The sequence below is a fragment of the Siniperca chuatsi genome, linkage group LG5, assembly GCF_020085105.1.
Source record: "Siniperca chuatsi isolate FFG_IHB_CAS linkage group LG5, ASM2008510v1, whole genome shotgun sequence".
In the NCBI taxonomy this organism is placed as follows: domain Eukaryota; kingdom Metazoa; phylum Chordata; class Actinopteri; order Centrarchiformes; family Sinipercidae; genus Siniperca; species Siniperca chuatsi.
The window spans coordinates 14,706,289-14,726,735 of record NC_058046.1 but is presented as its reverse complement, the minus strand read 5'-3'; the positions used below and the strand labels follow the sequence as shown (position 1 = coordinate 14,726,735).

Below are 20,447 nucleotides of genomic sequence, written 5' to 3'. Positions count from 1 at the left end.
CACTTCACTTTTGCTGATTCCTGGAAAAGCAGAAATGAGTTCTCTGAATTCTGGTCAAGGAACAGCACACGAACATACTGGAAACAACATCTTAGTTATGTAAGAGGGAGAGGTCAACACACAGGGAGATTTCATGGTCCAAAAGTTTGTTCTTTACTCCTTTGTTGAAACAGAAGAAAAAGTGGAAACGTCTTCTTTCTCAGTCTTGGGGAGTCTGTGACTAGTGTACAATTTTTTTAAAACATAGATTTTTCAAGGAGTTTTTCACATGTCCACTCAAGTGGACAGAATGCATTTGAGTTATCAACTGTATTTAAAAAAACAATGAATAAAATGATATATGATGTAAAAAAAACTATAAAATAATATACACTTTTTAATGCTGTTAAACTAATGTGTTCACATATTTTATTGTTCAATGCAATGCAAAAGTGTTAAATATATAGATATATATAAATTTATATATATTTTAATATATTTATATAAATATAAAGAAACTAACTGTTACTCACGTAATGGAAGTATTGTTTTACAGCCAAAAAGTTACTGCAGATGAAGCATTTTCAAGAACAACAAAGTTGCATTAATAGTATCAATTGTAGTCCTTACTTAAACGAACATCGTTACAATTGCAATCAAATATTAGACAACAGAATGGTCATCAAAACTAGACAGATTTAAATTCATAGACATTAAAGGTTAAGACACTATAAGGAAAATACTTTAGATGAAAAAAATTACTTACTCAAAAATTAGTCTTGGCAGAAAACAAGTATGAGACATCAGTTTGTCCTTTGGCAGGCAGAGAGAGATCATCACAGACCATGTGCATAATGAGTTTCATGGTTCTGTCTCGTTTCTGATTGGGGCCATTTGAGATGTTCCAATTGCTCCTGGTCTCCCCTTATAGCCAGCAATGCATGAGGTGCAATTTGGTGGACAGATGATAAATCGTAATTTCCACCCAATATTAAATCAATAATTGGAAATCATAACAATTACAGTACTCTTTAGTTGTTGATGTTACCAATTTGTACAGCTTACTACCCAAAATGCAGTTTGATCGCAGCAACTGCAGGACATTATTAAGCAAGCCTGCATCTAACTATAAAGCAGGAATCTCTTTATGTCTGTCCTTTGCATAGCTTGAGAACCGTTTGTCCAATTGACTTCACACTTTGCGGGTGTATTGCTGGGGATCCGAGGGAGTGCAGTGTCGATTTGGTGCAATTTGAACATGTGACACATTTAATATTAGTAGACTTTGAAAAAACAGTGAGCTGATCAGCTCTGTATCTGAGCACGGAGCAGCAGAGCAAGCCATTGGGCTCTGCTGTATACAAACATCCGGAGTGGCGGTCACCAGTTCATGCACTGCTTTTGCTCTCCAGTCCCTCCTCTAGACCCCCTGCACCCACCCAGCTCTACTCAGACTTTTTGGACTTGTTTCTGAAGGGATGTCTGGGAGCCGTTGTTCAGCTCTCAGGCCACTGGCTCCTGTGTTCCTGCATTACCCTGCTCCTTGGATTCTTTATGGATTATTTTTTGTTTGGACTTCTTTTGGAATTATTCCTTGGTTGGATTTTACCTGGACTCCTCAGCCGCCCTTAGTTGTTTTTGTTTTGCCTTCTCTTTTGGATTTGTCTGTCACTCATGGACTACCTTTGTTCTCTGCCTGCCTCATCACCACACTGTAAGCTTTTAGTTTTGACTTTCACTGAATACCATTGAACTGCACCTGCTCTGCCTAGTTTGTCTGCGTTTGGGTCTTTTCCCTGTTCCCCGGCATTCCAGCCATAACACCGTCACACACACATAGACGGGGAATTAACAGTGTTATGAGTCTGTGTTTAATTCAGTGTGCATCTGATCCACCAACCAGCACATATTTTAGTGAGAAATCGTTGCCTTTTTTTTTTAATGGTTTGCCTCTCATTCCTGTTGTCTTCTTCCACTAAAATAGCGCCGCTAAACAACGGAGGCTGGTAGCGAGTTGAGGTGACAAAATCCAAAATGTAAAGTTTGTACAGTTTATTTTTATGGATTATGTTGATGCTGAATTGACAAGACTGTCGACATAGAACGTGTTTTTGAGGACACGTAAGGAATTGTTAATGTCAATTTCTTAAAGGTCCAGTATGTAACATTTAGTACAGGCCTATTCAATTGCCGGCCCAGGGGCCACATCTGGCCTAGAAGCAACCTCCGAGGGGCCCAGCATACATAAATCTGATATATGACAAAATAAACTACATATATAGTGTGTGGAAGTAGCTAACAAGTGAGCCATCTCGCTTCCTTCTCATTTCTGTTGAGAGTTGCACATGCGCAGTACCGATCGGGCAGGATGTTTACGGATGTAGCGACACCGCCAACCACATCTTTCACAAATCAACGTTTTCTCATGTGAGTTCCACCACGCTTAGTAGCTTTTCAAAACATCTGGCTATTGACAGTCACAAGTAGGGAAGTGCTCTACTGAAAATATGTCTCTGTCAACCCTGAAATGTGAATTTGACAATGAAAACTGTCAGTTTAACCCTTCCTGGATGGGCAAGTATTTGTTTATGTTACCGCCATCTCCAAACACCTACTATTTTTTAGTACATTCATTTGCATTTGTTTAAAATTTGTCATTACCAAAAACTTTTAAAAAAAAAAGGTTTTAAGTAGGCTGCTGAAAATGTCTTGCCCATCTACATTTCCTGGTTTTAAAATCTGGCCCAATTGAATAGCCCTGATTTAGGAGGAGCTATCGGCAGAATAATAATAATATTAATATTTATGAGTATGTTTTCATTAGTGTATAATCGCCTAAAAATAATAATCGTTGTGTTTTCATTACCTTTAGAATAAGCCGTTTTTATCTACAGAGGGAGCGGGTCCCCTTCCACGGAGGCTGCCATGTTGCACCGCCACGTTTCTACACTAGCCCAGAATGGACACACCAATCACTGGCTTTCGATTGGGCCGTTCGCGTTTTTCGCGGCCACCATAGTTTCACGCTTGGAATGGGAGGGTGAGGTGAGTGGTATTCAAATGGTTGCAAACTGCAATTTTACTGCTAGATGCCACTAAATCCTACATAATGGACCTTAAATGGGAGTTTGGCGTAATATTTTCCCCACAGAGCGCAGGGAGCTTCCATTTAATTCAAACTGCTACGGTATGTATATTTTTATTGTTTTATCACCACTACAGAAACACTAGGTAACTGCATAAGATAAGGTTATCTGACGTTGATTGTGGTTAGTTATTAATGGTTTACAGTCTAGTATGTGTTTGCATTTATGTGTTAGACTGTGGCTGATCAGGCTAATTATCAGCTAATTGTACTCTGTCTTGTTTCTAAAGGCAGTATGCAGTAAATGGTTGCCCTTTGTGTGCATGTTTTTAAACTACTTTACTAATTAAACATGATGTGCTTGATTCAGTCTACAGTTTTAATAAACTTAGTACTGTTTTTCAATACTCTGACTCCTAATTGTTGATTGTATACTGTTTTGTCTTCATACAATGTAATAATCACTTATTGTTATTGCAACATTGGTTTTGGCCTTGGTGCCCTACATTTTGGTCGTGATGTCCCAATACATTTTATTTATCAAAGGCCAAAGTGGCCTTGCCCTAAAAATTACTTAATTCCAGGCCTGGAATCTGGAAATGAATTTGGATTAGTGTGAGTGCATATTCTTACTCAGGATAAAATTTGATGACTTGGAAATTGCATAGGGCCTAACTGGAAATGGCTAAATGACGTGCGTATTAGTCAAATAACGGAAAAGCTACTGAAAATAGTGTTCATCAAACCCTTAAGTCCCTGCATGAATTGTTTTCATCAAGATTTTTTGTACTCCTTCATAATAATAAAACCACAAGCATGAGCACAGCCTGCGATCAGAGCTGTACGGGGGTCAGAACTTTTTTTTTCTGGCATGTGCTCTAAGAAAAGTAGACAGCGAAAACACAGCTTTTAGGCTTCTTCCCACGGGCAGTTCAAAGCTAGTAGATGTCTCATAAAAGCACAAATCTTTTGAGCAAATATACCAATTCAAATGATCTGAACTGAAGGCACAGAAAATCAACAATCTGAGAGCCCAATATGATCGATCCACTTTATTTTCAGATGTGTTACAGCTGTGTTTCCAATCGTTATTCCCATGCCCTGTGTCTTCTGTTTCTCTCTGTGTGTGCATATGTGTCAGGAGGCATGGCTACTCCTCCTGTGTCTCCCTCCATTGACTCATGACTCCACTACTCTCACTCACCTGAGATCCTTAAACCAATCACTCTGCTCAGTCGACACACTTGCCTCCCATCAAGCTCATCAACACCAGTATATCTACCCTGGCTCTCCATTCACTCATTGCCAGATTGTTGTTTCAACCACTGTGGTAGTTACTAGTTGGCCAACCATTGTGTTTTCTAAAGCATTCAGTCTGTTCTTGTGTTATATCCGCTAACCGGGTTTCTTTGCTCAAGGATCACAACTCACCTGCCTGCTCCTGGTTTGCTCCTGTCTGTCTGCCACATGTCTCTCAGCCACGCCCTCATCGCCACCATTAGCTCACCTACCTGCTTACCTGTTCTGGATCTTCATCCCAGTCTCGCCAAGCACCACCACCATACCGTCACATCCTCTCTGCGAGCTCTGGATCCCAACACCTGGTCTTCATCCACTTCCCCTTTCCTGTTCTTAAATAAATCTCTTTATATTCCTACCGTTTGTCTGAGTCCTGCACTTGAGCTCAACCGTTTAATAAAACCTAACAAGATGCAAATTTTTTCAAAAGCTCTCTGCTCTCTGCCCTCAGCTATAGGCTACTTGAAATGAGAAAAGATTCATTCTATTACAGTGCTTAACATCTGTGTATAACTGTTAGTTTCTTTCATGTTGTTGGTGTATACTTATTAGAAGCGACAAAAGACCAACCAACAACTTTAAGTTGTTGGGCCGACACAACTGTCTTTTTTAATGTATTTTTTGTTGTCTTTGTTTTTTTGAACAGCCCATAAAATGGGTAGATCAGCCCATTGTTTTTTTGTTACTGACACTGACCTAGCCCAAAAACATTTTTAAATCCCTCCCCCAGCCTTTGGGCCCAGTGCCTTTAAACAGCACATCTGCAAAAACAGAGTGCCAAAATTATACAAAAACAAGAGCGAGAGATACAGTATGTGTCTTTGATTAGGCACAAGTGTGGCTGCCAGCTCACTGCGGTTGGTTATTACATCTGTCAGCCTCTCTCTCTCCCAGCCCATTACTTTTGGTTCAGTTCATTCTAACTTTAGTTAGTTCATTTTGCCATAAAAACTTGACGATCAGACAAACCCTAACACACATAGAAACAACCCCTATTTTCTCATTGGCTGCAGATTGGCTTTGCCGTCAGGTGCACTCTTAGAATTAGGAGAGCCTCAAGGAACTCTGGGGATATTCAAGGAACCTCGCTTACTTTAGGGGTTCCTGGAGGAACCTTTAACAGCTCAGTTTAGAGGTTTAGAGTTTTTCACTAGCAGTTTTAGCTGTTAGCCAGTATTAAGCCAGGTAAGGTAAATATAACTATAATTATATACTGGGCAGTGTTTGTAATTGACATTTGTAAGCTGATAGCTGTATTCTGTCAAGATTATTAGTTATGTGTGAAACACATGTGGTCTTTGTGTGCTTGATGTTATAGCCCAGGTATAGCCGGTGGAGGGGTCGGAGGCGATAGCAAGCCTCGGGACCCATGTGATAGAAGGGGAGATGAAGGAGGCCAGAATTTCCCAATTGGCCCTAGGACCAATTGCATAATTGTAAAAGCCTATGATTTCAGAAGGGTGTGAACAATTCAGTGGCTTAAAAACATATAGAAAAGAAAACATTTTTTGGATGTTTTCTTAATCCTGTAATATGATCCCTGTGCTTCACAGAAAAGGACCCTGAGAAACGGAGCAACCACTGCATGTTACTTTGCTACTATACATACAGATGCCTCTCTCCTGTTGGCCCAGATTGCAAGTAAGACCTACACATAAACATACATGCACACACACACACACACACACGCACACACACATTTTGTGTGTGGTAATAAAGTAAATACAAAAATTGGAAAATTCTAGTAATGTAAATCTGTTAACACAGCCATGTTATATTCATAGTGATGTGGTGCATAAAGAGAGAAATGTCCGCACTGTCTTGTCTGACATATTCAGGGTGTGTAGTTGCTATTATAAGCAGATCAGCTGCTCAAAATGTGATAATGGATCTGTGTGCCTTGTTTGACTGTGGTGAAGAATACAATGTGAGACCGTAATCCATCAGATTAAGCCCAGTAATTGAAATTTGTAACTTTATTACAGTTAACCTGACAGTGCTCCAATCAGCAGATATGTTGCTGCTAAAAAATTGTAGCTGTATTTTGTCAAGATTGTTGGTTATGTGTGAACTTTTGCTTATGTGGTGTTTGTGTGTGTGTTGTTCACAGCTCCTCACAGAATCGCAAGATCAGCTTGATGTTGGCATTGATCACAGCATCATGACAGGAATGGAAGAATGTCAGCAGGAGCAACTGGGCTAGACCTCTTCCCTATGTATGAAGATGCTTAGAATGGATGTGCAGAGGAGTCACGCAGAGGTAATATTAATACCTAATAATAATATTAATACCAATAATAATAGAAGCAATTACATGGGCAATTTCTGGCTACAAATTCTGTAATTGTGTTTTGATATATGTAAATTTGGTGTTGCTTTTGATGGCATGCCACTTTTATGTGTTAATTTTTATTTATCTTTCCAACACAAAGTCTGCAAGTGATCCTGGATACGTTACTCCTCCAACATTTATTCAAAGAGGACCCCAAGAAGGTATGCCTATGTAGTTACAATGACACATGGGTTATTGTCAGTGGGCCACAACACTGTCCAGGTAATTCTGAGCAACATAACATTGAGATTGTTGTTGTTGTTTTACTGCCCTAGAATCCAGAGGTCCCAACGCCTGTCCTTGTAATTACAAGAAACGCCTTCTTGGAGGGTCATCAGGTTGATGACATCACCTTGGGGCTGGGGAAATTGATGTCTTATTATTTAGTTTTTAACATCCACAGGAGGGTCAAAAACACCCTAAATTTAATTGAAAAGTACCTCATATCAAATGGACCTCATGGAAAGATTTCACCCACTGTCATCAAGATGGCTGACTACCTGTTTTCTTAAGCAGTCTCCTGCATCTCCTCCCTTATCCCCTCCCTCACCCCTCTCTCACACACAAACAACAATAACTATTTATTAGTTAGTTAATTAATAACAGCAGCTATTATTGTCTTTAGTTTAAGCATCGAATAACATCCAGTGTTGTATTTGTGTTGATCTGTACAGTCTTTATTGAACTGAAGTTTAAGCATTGTGGTGGAGAAACCATTTGAAAAAAAGAAAGGAGAAATATGAAAATATATTTATCAGCATCTTCTATTGTCTCTATATGTAATATTTAAGACATTTTGTATTTTTGAGAATTATATATTTTCGCAAATTATATGCATATTACTACTACTAGAACTATTACTTCTAATGTTATTATTACACATTTGTATGAATGTTGCTTTGTTATTATATCATGTGATCATATCATATTCAGTCACTTGACTTAATATGAAATATTGTAAAGATAAACTTGTTTCAACACTGAATTCTATGTGTTATCACTCATTATATTCTGGTTAAATAAAATGTCTGAGAAAACATTTGTGCAATGTCAATAATAATATTAATAGTAAAAATATGACTATCAATAATAATAGGTCTAATAATAATGATGATTTTAATGAGTTCAAAATTGAAGCCCAAACCCCACAAAGCGGTTTCTTAAAGAACCTTTATGAACTGAAAAGGTTCCTCCACAGTGGCAATGGTGAGGAACCCCAAAAGGTTCCTCGAGGCTCTACTACTTCTAAGAGTGTGGAGTCGTACGTCCTGTTGCTTCCCGAGGACAAAACTCGCTGCGCTGTTGCTGCTGCAGGTATCTTACTGCTGGACTCCGACTGATCTATTGTAGGGATGGCAAACTCTAACAGACCCACCACAGAAATTGCGAACGTATACAGGGGAACATTTATCCACTCGACCCAGCAAACAGCGCTGCAGGTCCTGGAAGATGCGCTCCTGGGAGTGGATATAAAGGGAAAGGTTTGTCAGATACTAAAATGTCTAAAACAGCTTTTTGTCTGGTTTGGAAGTAGGCTATTTATAAACGTTACTATTTATGGTTTGGAAAACAGAACCGCCAGCTCTTACGTTTGGCCTTTATCAAGTGCTTAGGTTTCTTTTCAACAGTCTGAGCGTTAAACACTTAATTTCCTGCATTCTGGTGATTTTTACACTACCAATTTCTGCCTTTTCTGCCTCAATTTGTGGTGGAAATGTCTTAATTTATGTAAAGGGAAACAAAATTCAAGCGGTAGGTGACAATTCAAAATATAATGGAATATAATGAAGTACGGCTCTCCAGCATTCTGTATTGCTTTCGCTTTCCTCATTTAATATCTCTGCTGAGTCAACACACGTAGGCATGATTTATTCTTCCTTCCTCTTTTGTGTATTCTTTAAATGTGCATGCACCTATTCACGTCATATCAAATTAATTCATTTGAATTAATTTATAAACCCCTGGACTTTAATAGCTCCTGTGTTTCATCAAATTTTCTGCTCATGTTCGAAACTTTATGCACATTTATAATCTCACATATCTGTGTTCTCTGAGATTTCGAGTATAAAGTCGTAATATTTTGAGAAAAAAAAATCTTAATATAACGAGAATAAAGTCCCCGTTTGGGACCGTACCCTACACTGGATGAGACCAAGTTCAGGGAAGCGGCTGTACGCTACTCTTCAGCGCAAGTGGAAAACCGAAACTAACTGAAAACACTTCTGATCAGGCATACATCTCACCACAAATCCACACAAATGTTAACTTCACCACCTCCAATAAAGTGCAGCTCGCAGACGTTTCAGTTGGAAGCATATGGAGTAGTGAGACAGTCCCAAACGTCCCAAACGCAAAGTTGTCTCTAAGCGAGGGAGGAAAGACGCCACAAGGCAGTCCGAGCGTCTGAAGTTACTGTAGACTGACAGGAAATACTAAAACATGCACATGTGACTCGAAGCAACCTATTCTATTATGAATTTATTCTCGAAATATTACAACTTTTTTCTCATAATGTTATGACTTAATTCTCGAAATCTCAGATTACTATAGACCTATAATGGCCCTAATACTCCGTCGTAGTTGACAGACTAGAATTCATACCACACCCTTAAACCATCCGAAGAAACATAGAATCGTCCATGCAAGGTAATACAATATGTGCACATTGTGGAAATCATAGGCTGTTTATTAAGAAGGTGGATCAAGTATATAGGGGTGTGGCAAGGACTGTGCCTCAGCACCATCAAAGACATGTACACAAAAAGGATGCTGTTTACAGAATCTCACACAGGAATACATGTATGTTGCAGTAGTTGTTGACTAATATGCTAAATATCCACTGCAGCTTGCTTGTGCTTTAGGGGTCACCCTCCCCTTAAAGCACACTATCCTGGAGGCAGAGAAATGCCTCTTTAAGCATATATGATGTTTTCGGCTCTCACAGCTTACTCTCTTGTGCATGCAAACACTTTTTTGTAATCATGTTTTCTTCCAATATCTCTTAGCTGTTTTCCATTCTGCCATCAGATTGCTTTCATTGGGAAAGGCACAGAGCTAGACACACTGTCTCAGACCTTTGGATTCAGTTCATCTGAAGTCACTCAACTGGCACAACAGTAAGTAGACTATATAAATGAATGACTGAATATAAAGAATTTTGCAATAGTATGACAGGGCTAGATATTATTAGAAGTCACAGAGCTGTGAACACTGTGTTTGGTGATGCTGGTTGGCAGATATGAACACAAAGTCTCTGCATCAGTAGTTATATTATATTTATTAAACCACTAGAATGTAAAACATGAGTATGCATCATTGCATAATTTCTTGCATAGGCCATAAAAAACAGTACTGTATGTTAGAACCATGTTCATGGCTTGCTGCACTGCAGTGAGTTCTTCATACCTGGAATGGTGGACACCCACATCCATGCACCCCAGTACAGCTTTGCTGGCACAGCCCTGGACATGCCCTTACTGCAGTGGCTCAGTACCTACACCTTTCCTGTGGAGTCACGTTTCCAGGACTTGGAGTTTGCCAACAGGGTCTACACTCAAGTAGTGGTGAGTTTCCTAGCATCATGAAATAAGTGGCCATCAAAATGTGTATAGTTGCTGTGCATCAGTCAGACATTGTGCCATGTGAATTAAAGACATGCAGTGAGCCAAAACTGAGCTGTAAGTATAATGGGTGTGATGTGTTTATGATATTGTCGATGGCATTGCAATTAATAATAATAATAATAGCTTTATTTATATAGCACCTTTCAAATTAGAGTTACAAAGTGCTTTACAAACAGGGTATACAATATATACAATAAAAGAAGGCATGGTTTACGCAGTGCCTTTGTATAACAGTAGAGGAATAAAGAACTGTTAAAAGCAAAAACTAGTGGAAAAGAAATAGTGCAATAAAATAGAAATAGCATGAAATAAATTGTGTTCACTATAAGAAGGCTTTTACACAGAAATAGGTTTTGAGACAGGATTCAAAAGAAGACACTGAGGGTTCTAGCCTGAGATCCTCATGTAGGGGGTTCCACAGACGAGGGGCCTTTATTGCAAAAGTCTGGTCACCTTTTGTGACAAGGCAGGACTTTGGAACTGACAGGAGGGTCGTGGCTAAGGATCTTAGATTATGTACTGGCTAATAGGGGGCAAGTAAGTTTGAAATATATAATATTTCTAAAACCTACAGGCAACCAGTGCGCCCAGAGGGCAGTAGGCTAAGATGGCGATTGAGTGGGTATGAGATGTCCTGTGCTACTGAGGTTGCGATGCGTGCAATGGCCTTATTGTTTAGCTCTGCTAGGTTGGGTATGGGGAGACCAGTTATCAAAAATCACGCCTAGGTTATGGGCAGAGATTTCACGTTTGATGTTAGGTCACCGAGATTGAATTGGATAGCATGGGTGATGGAGCAAGCAACAGGATATCTGACTTGGAATCATTTAGTTTGAGGAAGTTTTGTGACATCCAGCATGTAATGTCCGAGTGGCATGATAAAACACTTGCCAAGTTGTTTGCATCATTGGGTATGAGGGGGACATAAAGCTAAGTATCATCTGCATAGCAGTGAAAATTGATGCTATGGTTGCGGATTGTACGGCCAAGGGAAGCATGTAAATTGAGAATAGTAAGGGGCCTAGAATTTACCCTTTGGGTTAGGGGGGCACACAAGAAAAGGTTTTGCCAATTGCTATTGAGAAGCTTCTATCAGTAAGGTAGGAGCGGAACCATTAGAGCTGAGTCCAACCCATTCTTCTAGGTGATTGATTTAAATTGAATGGACTATCAAAGGCTGAGCTAAGATTGAGGGGAATTAAAACTCAGCAGTCTCCGGAATCGGCAGCAAGCAATAGGTAATTTAAAATCTTGACTAGAGCAGTGTCTGTGCTGTGGAGAGCCTATAAGCCAGACTGAAATTCTTTAAATATATTATTGGTATTCATAAAAGAAATTAACTGAGAGGAGACAGCCTTAAAATTTTTGATAAAAATTATAGTTTTGAAATTGGTCTAAAATTGTCAAAAATGAGGGAAAATCAAGAGATTGCTTCTTTAGCATTGGTTGGATTATTGCATGTTTAAGGCTGGTAGTTAAAGAGCCAGTGGAAAAGGAGCAAATTAATAATGTTTACAATACAGAGTTCTCCCAGCACTGGAGAAATCTGCATTCCGATCCCCTCAATTTTCCTAATAAAAAATTGGAGAAACTCCTCACACTTTTCAGGGAACTCTTCTAATGGATGGCTACGAGGGGGGCTGATTAATGAATTGATTTTCTGGAAAAGGACCTTGGTATTGTGAGAATGGCTGGCTGGCTGACTTCCTAGCATTCTTAAGTGTATGCTGGTAGGTGGTCATCAGGCATCTGAGGCTGTCAAGGGAGACATGGAAATGATCTTTTTTCCACTTTCGCTCAGCTTTCCTGCAATGTCTTTTAAGATCTGCTTTTTAATTTAGATTTGCTCATCAATCCATGGTACTGCATTTGGTCTAATCATTTTGTTTCTAAAAGGAGCGATAGAGTTAAGAATATTTGTGCATGCATTAATAAAAGAAGAGACTAGGTCCTCAGATGAGAATTCTGGCTGATCAAAGGTACTGGCAACAGTGGCTAAGAAAGCCTGGTGGTATTGCCGATCTTAATTTGGGTTAAAAGTACGGGATTGGAAGCAAGCACTGGGCATGGGAGCGGGTGGAGGGAGTAGTGACTGAAATATAACAGCTTTGTGATCAGATACAGGAAAATATAGTAGGTTCAAGTTGACAAGAGAGAAACCGTATGTGAGGATGAGGTCAAGGGTGTGATAATATATAATATGGGTGGGGCTGTTAACTGACTGCATGAGATTAAAAGACCCAAAGAGCTTTATAAAATTAGTAGTAAAAGACGAAGGAGTGGGACTACAGATATGAATGTTAAAATCACCAGCAATAGAAACTCTATTATAATGGGGCATGTTGACTGAATAAAAATTCAGAGAATTCTGGATAAAACCACAAATTAGTTTTGGAGGTCTGTCGATTAAAACATAAAGTAAAGGAACCTTTGCTTAAGAACAAAACAAACCTCAAAGGTTGTAAAACTACCAATAGGACCGCGAGGGAGTCAAGGAGTTTGCTGAAGTCATGCTTCAGTACTTCAGACGTCTGACTGGGAATGTCATTACAGCCAATATGGATGATAACATCTTGGGCGAGGGGGTGCTTGGCCAGGATGCCGGGAATCTTTTTCAGGATATCAATCACCGTAGCCTAGAAAGCAAAAAGTCGCTGCAGATTTTTTCTTGACATTCCTCACAATAGACTCCTATAATGAGTGTGGTTGGAGGGGGAGTAATCAGTGGGGAATGTTGCACACCTGATGGCACTGGTGTGAAGTGTGGCATGGAACAATGAGCCCCAGGTGGGAGGAGCGCCCAGGTATAGCCGGTGGAGGGATCGGAGGCGATAGCAAGCCTCGGGACCCATGTGACAGAAGGGGAGATGAAGGAGGCCAGAATTTCCCAATTGGCCCTAGGACCAATTGCAAAATTGTAAAAGCCTATGATTTCAGAAGGGTGTGAACAATTCAGTGGCTTAAAAACGTATAGAAAAGAGAACATTTTTTGGATGTTTTCTTAATCCTGTAATATGATCCCTGTGCTTCACAGAAAAGGACCCTGAGAAACGGAACAACCACTGCATGTTACTTTGCTACTATACATACAGATGCCTCTCTCCTGTTGGCCCAGATTGCAAGTAAGACCTACACGTAAACATACATGCACACACACACACACATACACACACACACATTTTGACCTAAATCTTTTTTATTTTTAAGCACTGGCCCTCTTAAGTATTTTCTGTCTGTAATGTGGACCCTGGGAAGTGTGTTGTGTTGTGAGACAGTTAAAGTTAAATGCTGGCCGTTACTAGAAGAGTCTTGGCATGGGCCATAATACTGTAAAATAGCCAGCCCACAGTTTGAAAATGATCACCTCAGAGTAGGTGACCTGTGGGTGGTTGTGAGTTTGACAGTTCACACATAGATTGGTAGCTGGTAAAATCTGGGAGCTGGAGGTGACTGAAGGCTCTGCCCCTAATGATAAATGTGGAGGCTATTGCTAAAAAAGCAAATACAAAAATTGGAAAATTCTAGTAATGTAAATCTGTTAACACAGCCATGTTATATTCATAGTGATGTGGTGCATAAAGAGAGAAATGTCCGCACTGTCTTGTCTGACATATTCAGGGTGTGTAGTTGCTATTATAAGCAGATCAGCTGCTCAAAATGTGATAATGGATCTGTGTGCCTTGTTTGACTGTGGTGAAGAATACAATGTGAGACCGTAATCCATCAGATTAAGCCCAGTAATTGAAATTTGTAACTTTATTACAGTTAAACCGACAGTGCTCCAATCAGCAGATATGTTTTTATGAACTCTGTAAAGACAGAATTTTCTTGCCTTGGTAGTCTCATTTTGTTCACCTTTATGTCTTGTCCTTATCTTGGTGTCTTGTTAGTCAATACTGAAAACACACACAAACACACACACACACGCACGCACACACACACACACACACACACACACACTCACTCACTCACATAAATGTGTAATGATGCAACCATACTAAATTGAACAATGGCAGCTTGACGCAGTCAATCGGGGTCATTGAACCCTTACCTTTGTCCTGTTCTGAGCAGTTCCATTTTGTAGAAAACACATATATGTAAAATTCATGCTTCATTTCTTCTGGTATGTGTTGAATTTATTACTTTATAAATTTTTTGCAAGAGTTACATAAAGAATAAAAAAATATATATGCATACAAAATCCAATGTACTATATTTTCTCTGGCAAGAATCTTGTAAGGTCCAACGTTCAAGGTCCCGGTGAAATCTGATAAGTGTGCACATGTTCAGCCTGATTTGACTGGAAATGTTTGGTCACAGTAGCATAAAAGCTCTCTCACAGTCCTTGATACTGTACACGAACAGGCAGTATCTGCAACACTACACTTGATGAAGCAGAACCTTATCACTATACATAACATGGGTGGACGTCACTTCTCAAATGCCCCCCTCTCCCAACCACTCACCATCTGTACTGTCAAGTTTGTCAAGTTCTGATATGTAATTAATATAAATATGACCAATCAACAGTATTGATGATAATTAAAAAGTATATATGTCAACAAAATTACCAATGGTTACCATGCTCCCAGTGGCCATAACCTGTGTTCTCACAAAAATCATCTGTCATCGGTACTTTCCCTTGTTCTAGTAGATAATTTATAGTAAAGACCCTGCACACCCACCAACAGGAGAAGGTGAAACAAATTTCGTTAACAATGGCTCAGTTCCATTAAGTGTTCCGGTAAGCTATGCCAGTGAGCCAGCATGTGCAATACCAGGATCCTGGAACTAGCTCAGCTAAATTAAACATACCAAAATGTCTCCTGTGAAAAAGCTCTATTAGACCCCTGCTCGGATTGAAGGTGGGTTGAACTACGCTGGGAATGACATATGTGCCGATAAGAATGAGAAAGGTGTAGTTTGTTGCAACCTAACAGGTGAAACAAACCTAGTGGAGAGTCCGAGGGATGTCAGTCAAGCACGGTCTGTACACGCCCACACAGTCCTGAGGAGAGCTCTAATCAGCTACAATAAGTGTAATCACCTGTGTGGGTTTACCATGGGCGTGCTGTTCTGTCAAATGATCATCTCAGCATTTTGGTTTACAGTAAAATAATTTGCATTGGTACAAACAACACATCTTTGCTGTGGATTCAACATGACACCGGAAATGTACTGGGACATCTACCTTTTTCACAGCAGACATTTTTCCATGTCTGGTGATGTTTTCACTTACTTTGTCTGATTAGACCTCTTAGACCTCAGGACCATGTGCTTGATTTACATCTCCATCACTCTCCTGCATGCAGGACTAAATGTGTGTATAATTAAATAACAACAAACAAATTGACAGTTGGCAAACTTAGTTCCAGGTACTGGTCAGTTTATGCGTGTGTCCTGAAGCTGATGGTTACTTAAAGGCAGGATATACAATTTATGGCAGAAGAGGGCCGATAACTAACTTTTAGCCCTGGGCCGTCTTGTGGGTTAATCCGGACATGCTCTGTGGGATTGAGATCTAATGATTGTGCAGCTATTAAGTTTTGTGCTTCCTCCCCTGCAAATTACTGTTATAATAGGGATTGGTGGGCATACAGAAGAAAAAAAAGAATTATAGACGGCACTGCGCTCTTTCTGGAGAGAAAAAAAAAGAGAATCTATAAAATAAACAGACTTAACAGATTAATTTTTATTCATATTCTTATTACTCAGTCATCCTTATTTTTCTTGCAGATGACTTTGGACAGCGTTCCTTGGTGGGCAAGGTGTGCATGGACAGGAACGATTCAGTGAAACATTACAAAGAGACCATTCAGGAATCTAAAGAGGAAACCTGTCGGTGGGTATCAACTGTTTAATACAGGATATAGCAGATGTGTCTAGATGTGTTGATTAGTGAAATTACATTGAAATCAACTGTATTTTCAACAGCATCAAACAGGATATTAGGGTTATGTGCACCCTTTCAAGATGTTATGTAACATTAATAATAGTTAATTCAACAGTTTTTTCCAAGGGCATTTTCAAATTTGTAAATGTGGCTGCCTCAAATGAATTACAATCACTGTTTTGTTTTCTCAAGGTTCATTGCAGAGCTCTTGAACAAAAAGGTAAGATTCTATAATACAAGAAACTGAACTATTCAAGGATGTAAAAAATCAAGGTAGGTCTGCATTTAAAAAAAAAAAAATTAGATCCTCTGTTACTCCCCTGACTCCTCTGTTTTTGTTTTGTTTTGGGTAGTACCCTCTCGTGAAGCCAGTGGTGACTCCCCGCTTCGCTCTATCTTGCACAGGAGCTTTGCTAGGACAGCTGGGAGCAATCGCTAAGAATAACAACCTGCACATTCAGGTGAGCTCATTGTGGCAAGCAAACCAGGCTGTGTCCGCAGGGGGACTGTTGCCATAGACACCGTTTAGTGTTGGACCTGTGGAGTTTTTGAACAATGAAATAAATACACACACATGCAATTTTCAAAGGCAGAATGCTGACAGGGAACAATGACAAGCAAATATTGTAAAATAGTATTTGGCAGTTTGGAGTTATTCTTTACTGCCACACCTCAGACTCTATCTAAATGCTATAGCTTTTGTCAAAGGTAACACCAGATGCTCTTTAAGTAACAGTTTAATGTAGGACATGTGTGTGTTCACTTCCAGAGTCATATCAGTGAAAACATTGAGGAAGTGAAGATTGTGAAGGAGCTGTTTCCTGAATCAGACTCTTATACAGACGTTTATCACAAATACAACCTGCTTACTGACAAGGTGAGGGCACAGTCACACACACAGGCAGACATATTGTGGAAAAATTTAAATGCTGATGAAAATGCCAAACATGGAAATTATTCATGATGATGATGATGATTCACAGACAGTGATGGCCCATGGCTGCCACCTCAGTGATGAAGAGTTGGCTCTGTTCAAAGAGACAGGAGCCTCTTTGTCTCACTGTCCCAATTCCAACATTTCGTAAGTCTCTGATTCTCTGTTTCTCAAGGCTATACATGACCGAATGACATGAAGATCTGCACAACACAGATTTTACAATAAAATAGCACTTAAGCAGTACAATATAACAGCATCGTAAATGCCGGAATGCAAAGATATGCAGCAGATGAAACTTTATTGATTCACGTGCTGAAATTAAGTTGTTGCAGCAAAATATTATAAATAGTCTTGAATCTATCACTTCAATCATTTTGATCATTGTTTCACTGTATTAGTCACCTCTGTCTCTCCATCTGCCCAGGTTGTGCAGTGGAGTGTTGAACGTCCGCAACGTCCTGAAACACAAAGTGAAGTTGGGGCTGGGAACAGGTGGGAGCAGAGCAATGTTGTGCACCTTTTCATTTCTAAGTATTGCTAGAGCACTTTTGACAAACTTTGTTAAAAGAAGTTAAAGAAGTAGTAAAATTATGTTTGATGATTTGGAAACTTGAGCAGGGCCTGCTGCAGCAGTGAGATAGGTGCTAGGACAGTGTTATATAGTTATCAGGTTTTACAGCAGTTTTAGTGTTATTGGTGAGTGCAGTCAGCAGAGAGATTTGGCACGCAGGTCATCTGACCACCAGCTAATCACTTTGTTTGGATTTTGCTGCTTTAAATTAGTTTAAAAAAACATCTGATGTAATAGGTCTTTTAAACTCAGGCCTTGTAGTAGCAGAAATCTGAAAATTTGACATGGACATGCTGCTTTTTCATACCCACAATAAATGTTTGTGAATGCTTGTGCTTGCGTCTGCATGCTTGTATTCATTTGACCACTCCGGTCTGTGTTTGTGGTTCCGCGTCAGACGTGGCGGGTGGCTACTCTGCCTCTATGCTGGATGCTGTGAGGAGAGCTTTGGACTCATCCAAAGTCTTGGCCATCCAGAACCAAGAACATGAAACACTCACCTTTGAGGAGGTGTTCAGACTGGCCACACTGGGAGGCAGCCAAGGTAAGATACACAACTCAGCTGGCACTCAGAAACAAGAGGTAGCATTGTGCAGAAGTTACAATTAAAACATCAAGTGTTCTGTCTCTTTGGTAGTCATGTTCTCCACCAACAGTCATTTTTCTCTAAGTCACTCTGTATTAGAGAGCTGCAGCAGAAATGGCTGCTTCATTGCACATCTAGCTGTGGAAAGATATTTTCAGTTTCTTTTATGATGTGTTTTGTATATAGCCTTGTCCCTGGATGACCAAACAGGAAATTTTGAAGTGGGCAAAGACTTTGATGCCCTGAGGGTGAATGTAACTGCTCCTGGTGGACCCATCGACCTCATCCAGTCTGAAGGACCAAAGGTTGGTTGTGGGGCACTGTCTTAATCTATTGGCACTCATTTACACACAAACTAATAAAAGCAGATTTCAGTGTAACGCTAATTTATCATTAATTTCAGACTCTTTTGGAGAAGTTCTTGAATTTGGGTGAGTGTCAATTTCAGTTTATTTGTCCAAACTTTTCAGATTCTAATTTGCCACTTAACATTTACTTTATGTTTGTCTTTATTACGTCCTCTTTGACAGGTGATGACCGTAACATACTGGAGGTGTTTGTGGCCGGGAGGAAGGTGGTACCATTCACAGAGCCAACACCAGAGTAAACGCTTGGGACTTTGTGCTGGTCACGTAAAACTGCTTTCTGTAGCTGCATTGGCTTGATGATCTCATATTTGCGCTTGTGTAGCTAGAAAATGCTTTATGATCAGAAGGCTGGGATTGATTTGAGTTATAATCATAAATAATTTTTTATACAGTCTACATCAGATTGTAGCACTCACTGTGGTGAAACTGGGAACTCATGATACAAACTTGAAAAGTTATCAGAATCAGAAATACCCAAGGGGAAACTCAAAATATAATATGCTATAACACAGTTAAGATAAATTAAGTACAAAGTGGATATAAGTATAAAAGATAAAATAAGTGAAAGTACCAAAGTGGATTTAGAGGTATAATACAATATAATAGTATAAGTAATATAAGTCATAAGTAATAGAGCAATATTCCAGTTATGGGACTGTTCTCTGTATGAACTGAAATAAGAATTTTACATTTCATTTTAACATTTAGCAGTGCTAACATTTGCCTGATCAAAATCCACATCCAGATCACACTCAATGGAAAGTGAAATTGCGCTTAACCTGGTGCCTTATCAGAATCAGTTACTTTTGATATAGTTTTGTCATACTAACCTTAGATTTACTCATCAATTCAAGTGCTTTTATTACTGTGATTATGGATTTTAAGGGACACCCAAGTGAAATATATGAATTAATTTATATTATTACACATTGTCTTATGAATGTTGGGAAATTAAGGGAAATTAAACGATTGCTGATTTTGTGTCATGATAAATTAGAATGCATTTACGATAAATTTACTTCTTTACTGAAATATAGCCATTTTTTACACAACATATCACTGTGAAACCAAATGTTACATATTAAAGGAACTCTTTGTAGCTACACTTTGATGTATCACATCGTGGGAAATAAAAAAAAATCACCAAGTCTGTTTTGATTTTTTTAAATGCTTATGTTTATCTCTTGTGTGCAGTTATTTAACAAGCAGCTACTAACCCCAGGATGTAGGTAAAGATATGGATTAACAAAATGCCCATTGACCCTTCCAGCCTGCTAACAGACCAGTCTACAGCTTCTTTAATACATGCTCTTCACCATCTGGGCCAGACAGCTGAGAACGTGGGATGGCAGAAGGGAGACATGAAGATGACTATGACATGTCACACTGACAGAGGCCTCTGCTGCACTTCAAATAGACCATTACAGCATGTACACTGAAGAAGTCATGCTTCCATTCACAGCCACTATAGGGAGACACTGTACTTCAAATACATCAGATATCTGATACCTCCACTCTTACAAACCCAAATTCTAAAAACATACACAAACATATTTTCTCACTTAATTGTGCCACTTTGACTTGCAGCCAGTTAAAAAAAAGCAATAACTAGGAAATGTGAAGGTTAAGTCACTTTCTACATATTCTTAGACTCAGATATTTACAATTTCCATCTGCAGTATTATAATATACAGGTATTTATGAGTTAAAACGGCATTTTATGTTGACATGTTTGTAATTGTATGTTGGCTCAGATGTCCCAGTAATGACTCAC

The 20,447-nt window shown here is 39.3% G+C and overlaps 1 protein-coding gene across 1 annotated transcript; it reads left to right on the top strand.

The window, feature by feature from the left end:
* The first annotated feature begins 7,953 nt into the window (after window positions 1-7,953).
* On the top strand, window positions 7,954-19,821 carry gda (guanine deaminase). The gene is made up of 14 exons (XM_044198013.1): window positions 7,954-8,176; window positions 9,723-9,811; window positions 10,087-10,258; window positions 13,353-13,440; window positions 16,055-16,160; window positions 16,404-16,431; window positions 16,565-16,672; window positions 16,981-17,088; window positions 17,195-17,292; window positions 17,573-17,640; window positions 18,117-18,263; window positions 18,492-18,610; window positions 18,709-18,736; window positions 18,836-19,821. The coding sequence occupies exons 1-14, from the start codon at window positions 8,048-8,050 to the stop codon at window positions 18,910-18,912; spliced, it is 1,365 nt and encodes a 454-aa protein (XP_044053948.1). The 5' UTR covers window positions 7,954-8,047; the 3' UTR covers window positions 18,913-19,821.
* The last annotated feature ends 626 nt before the right edge of the window (window positions 19,822-20,447 follow it).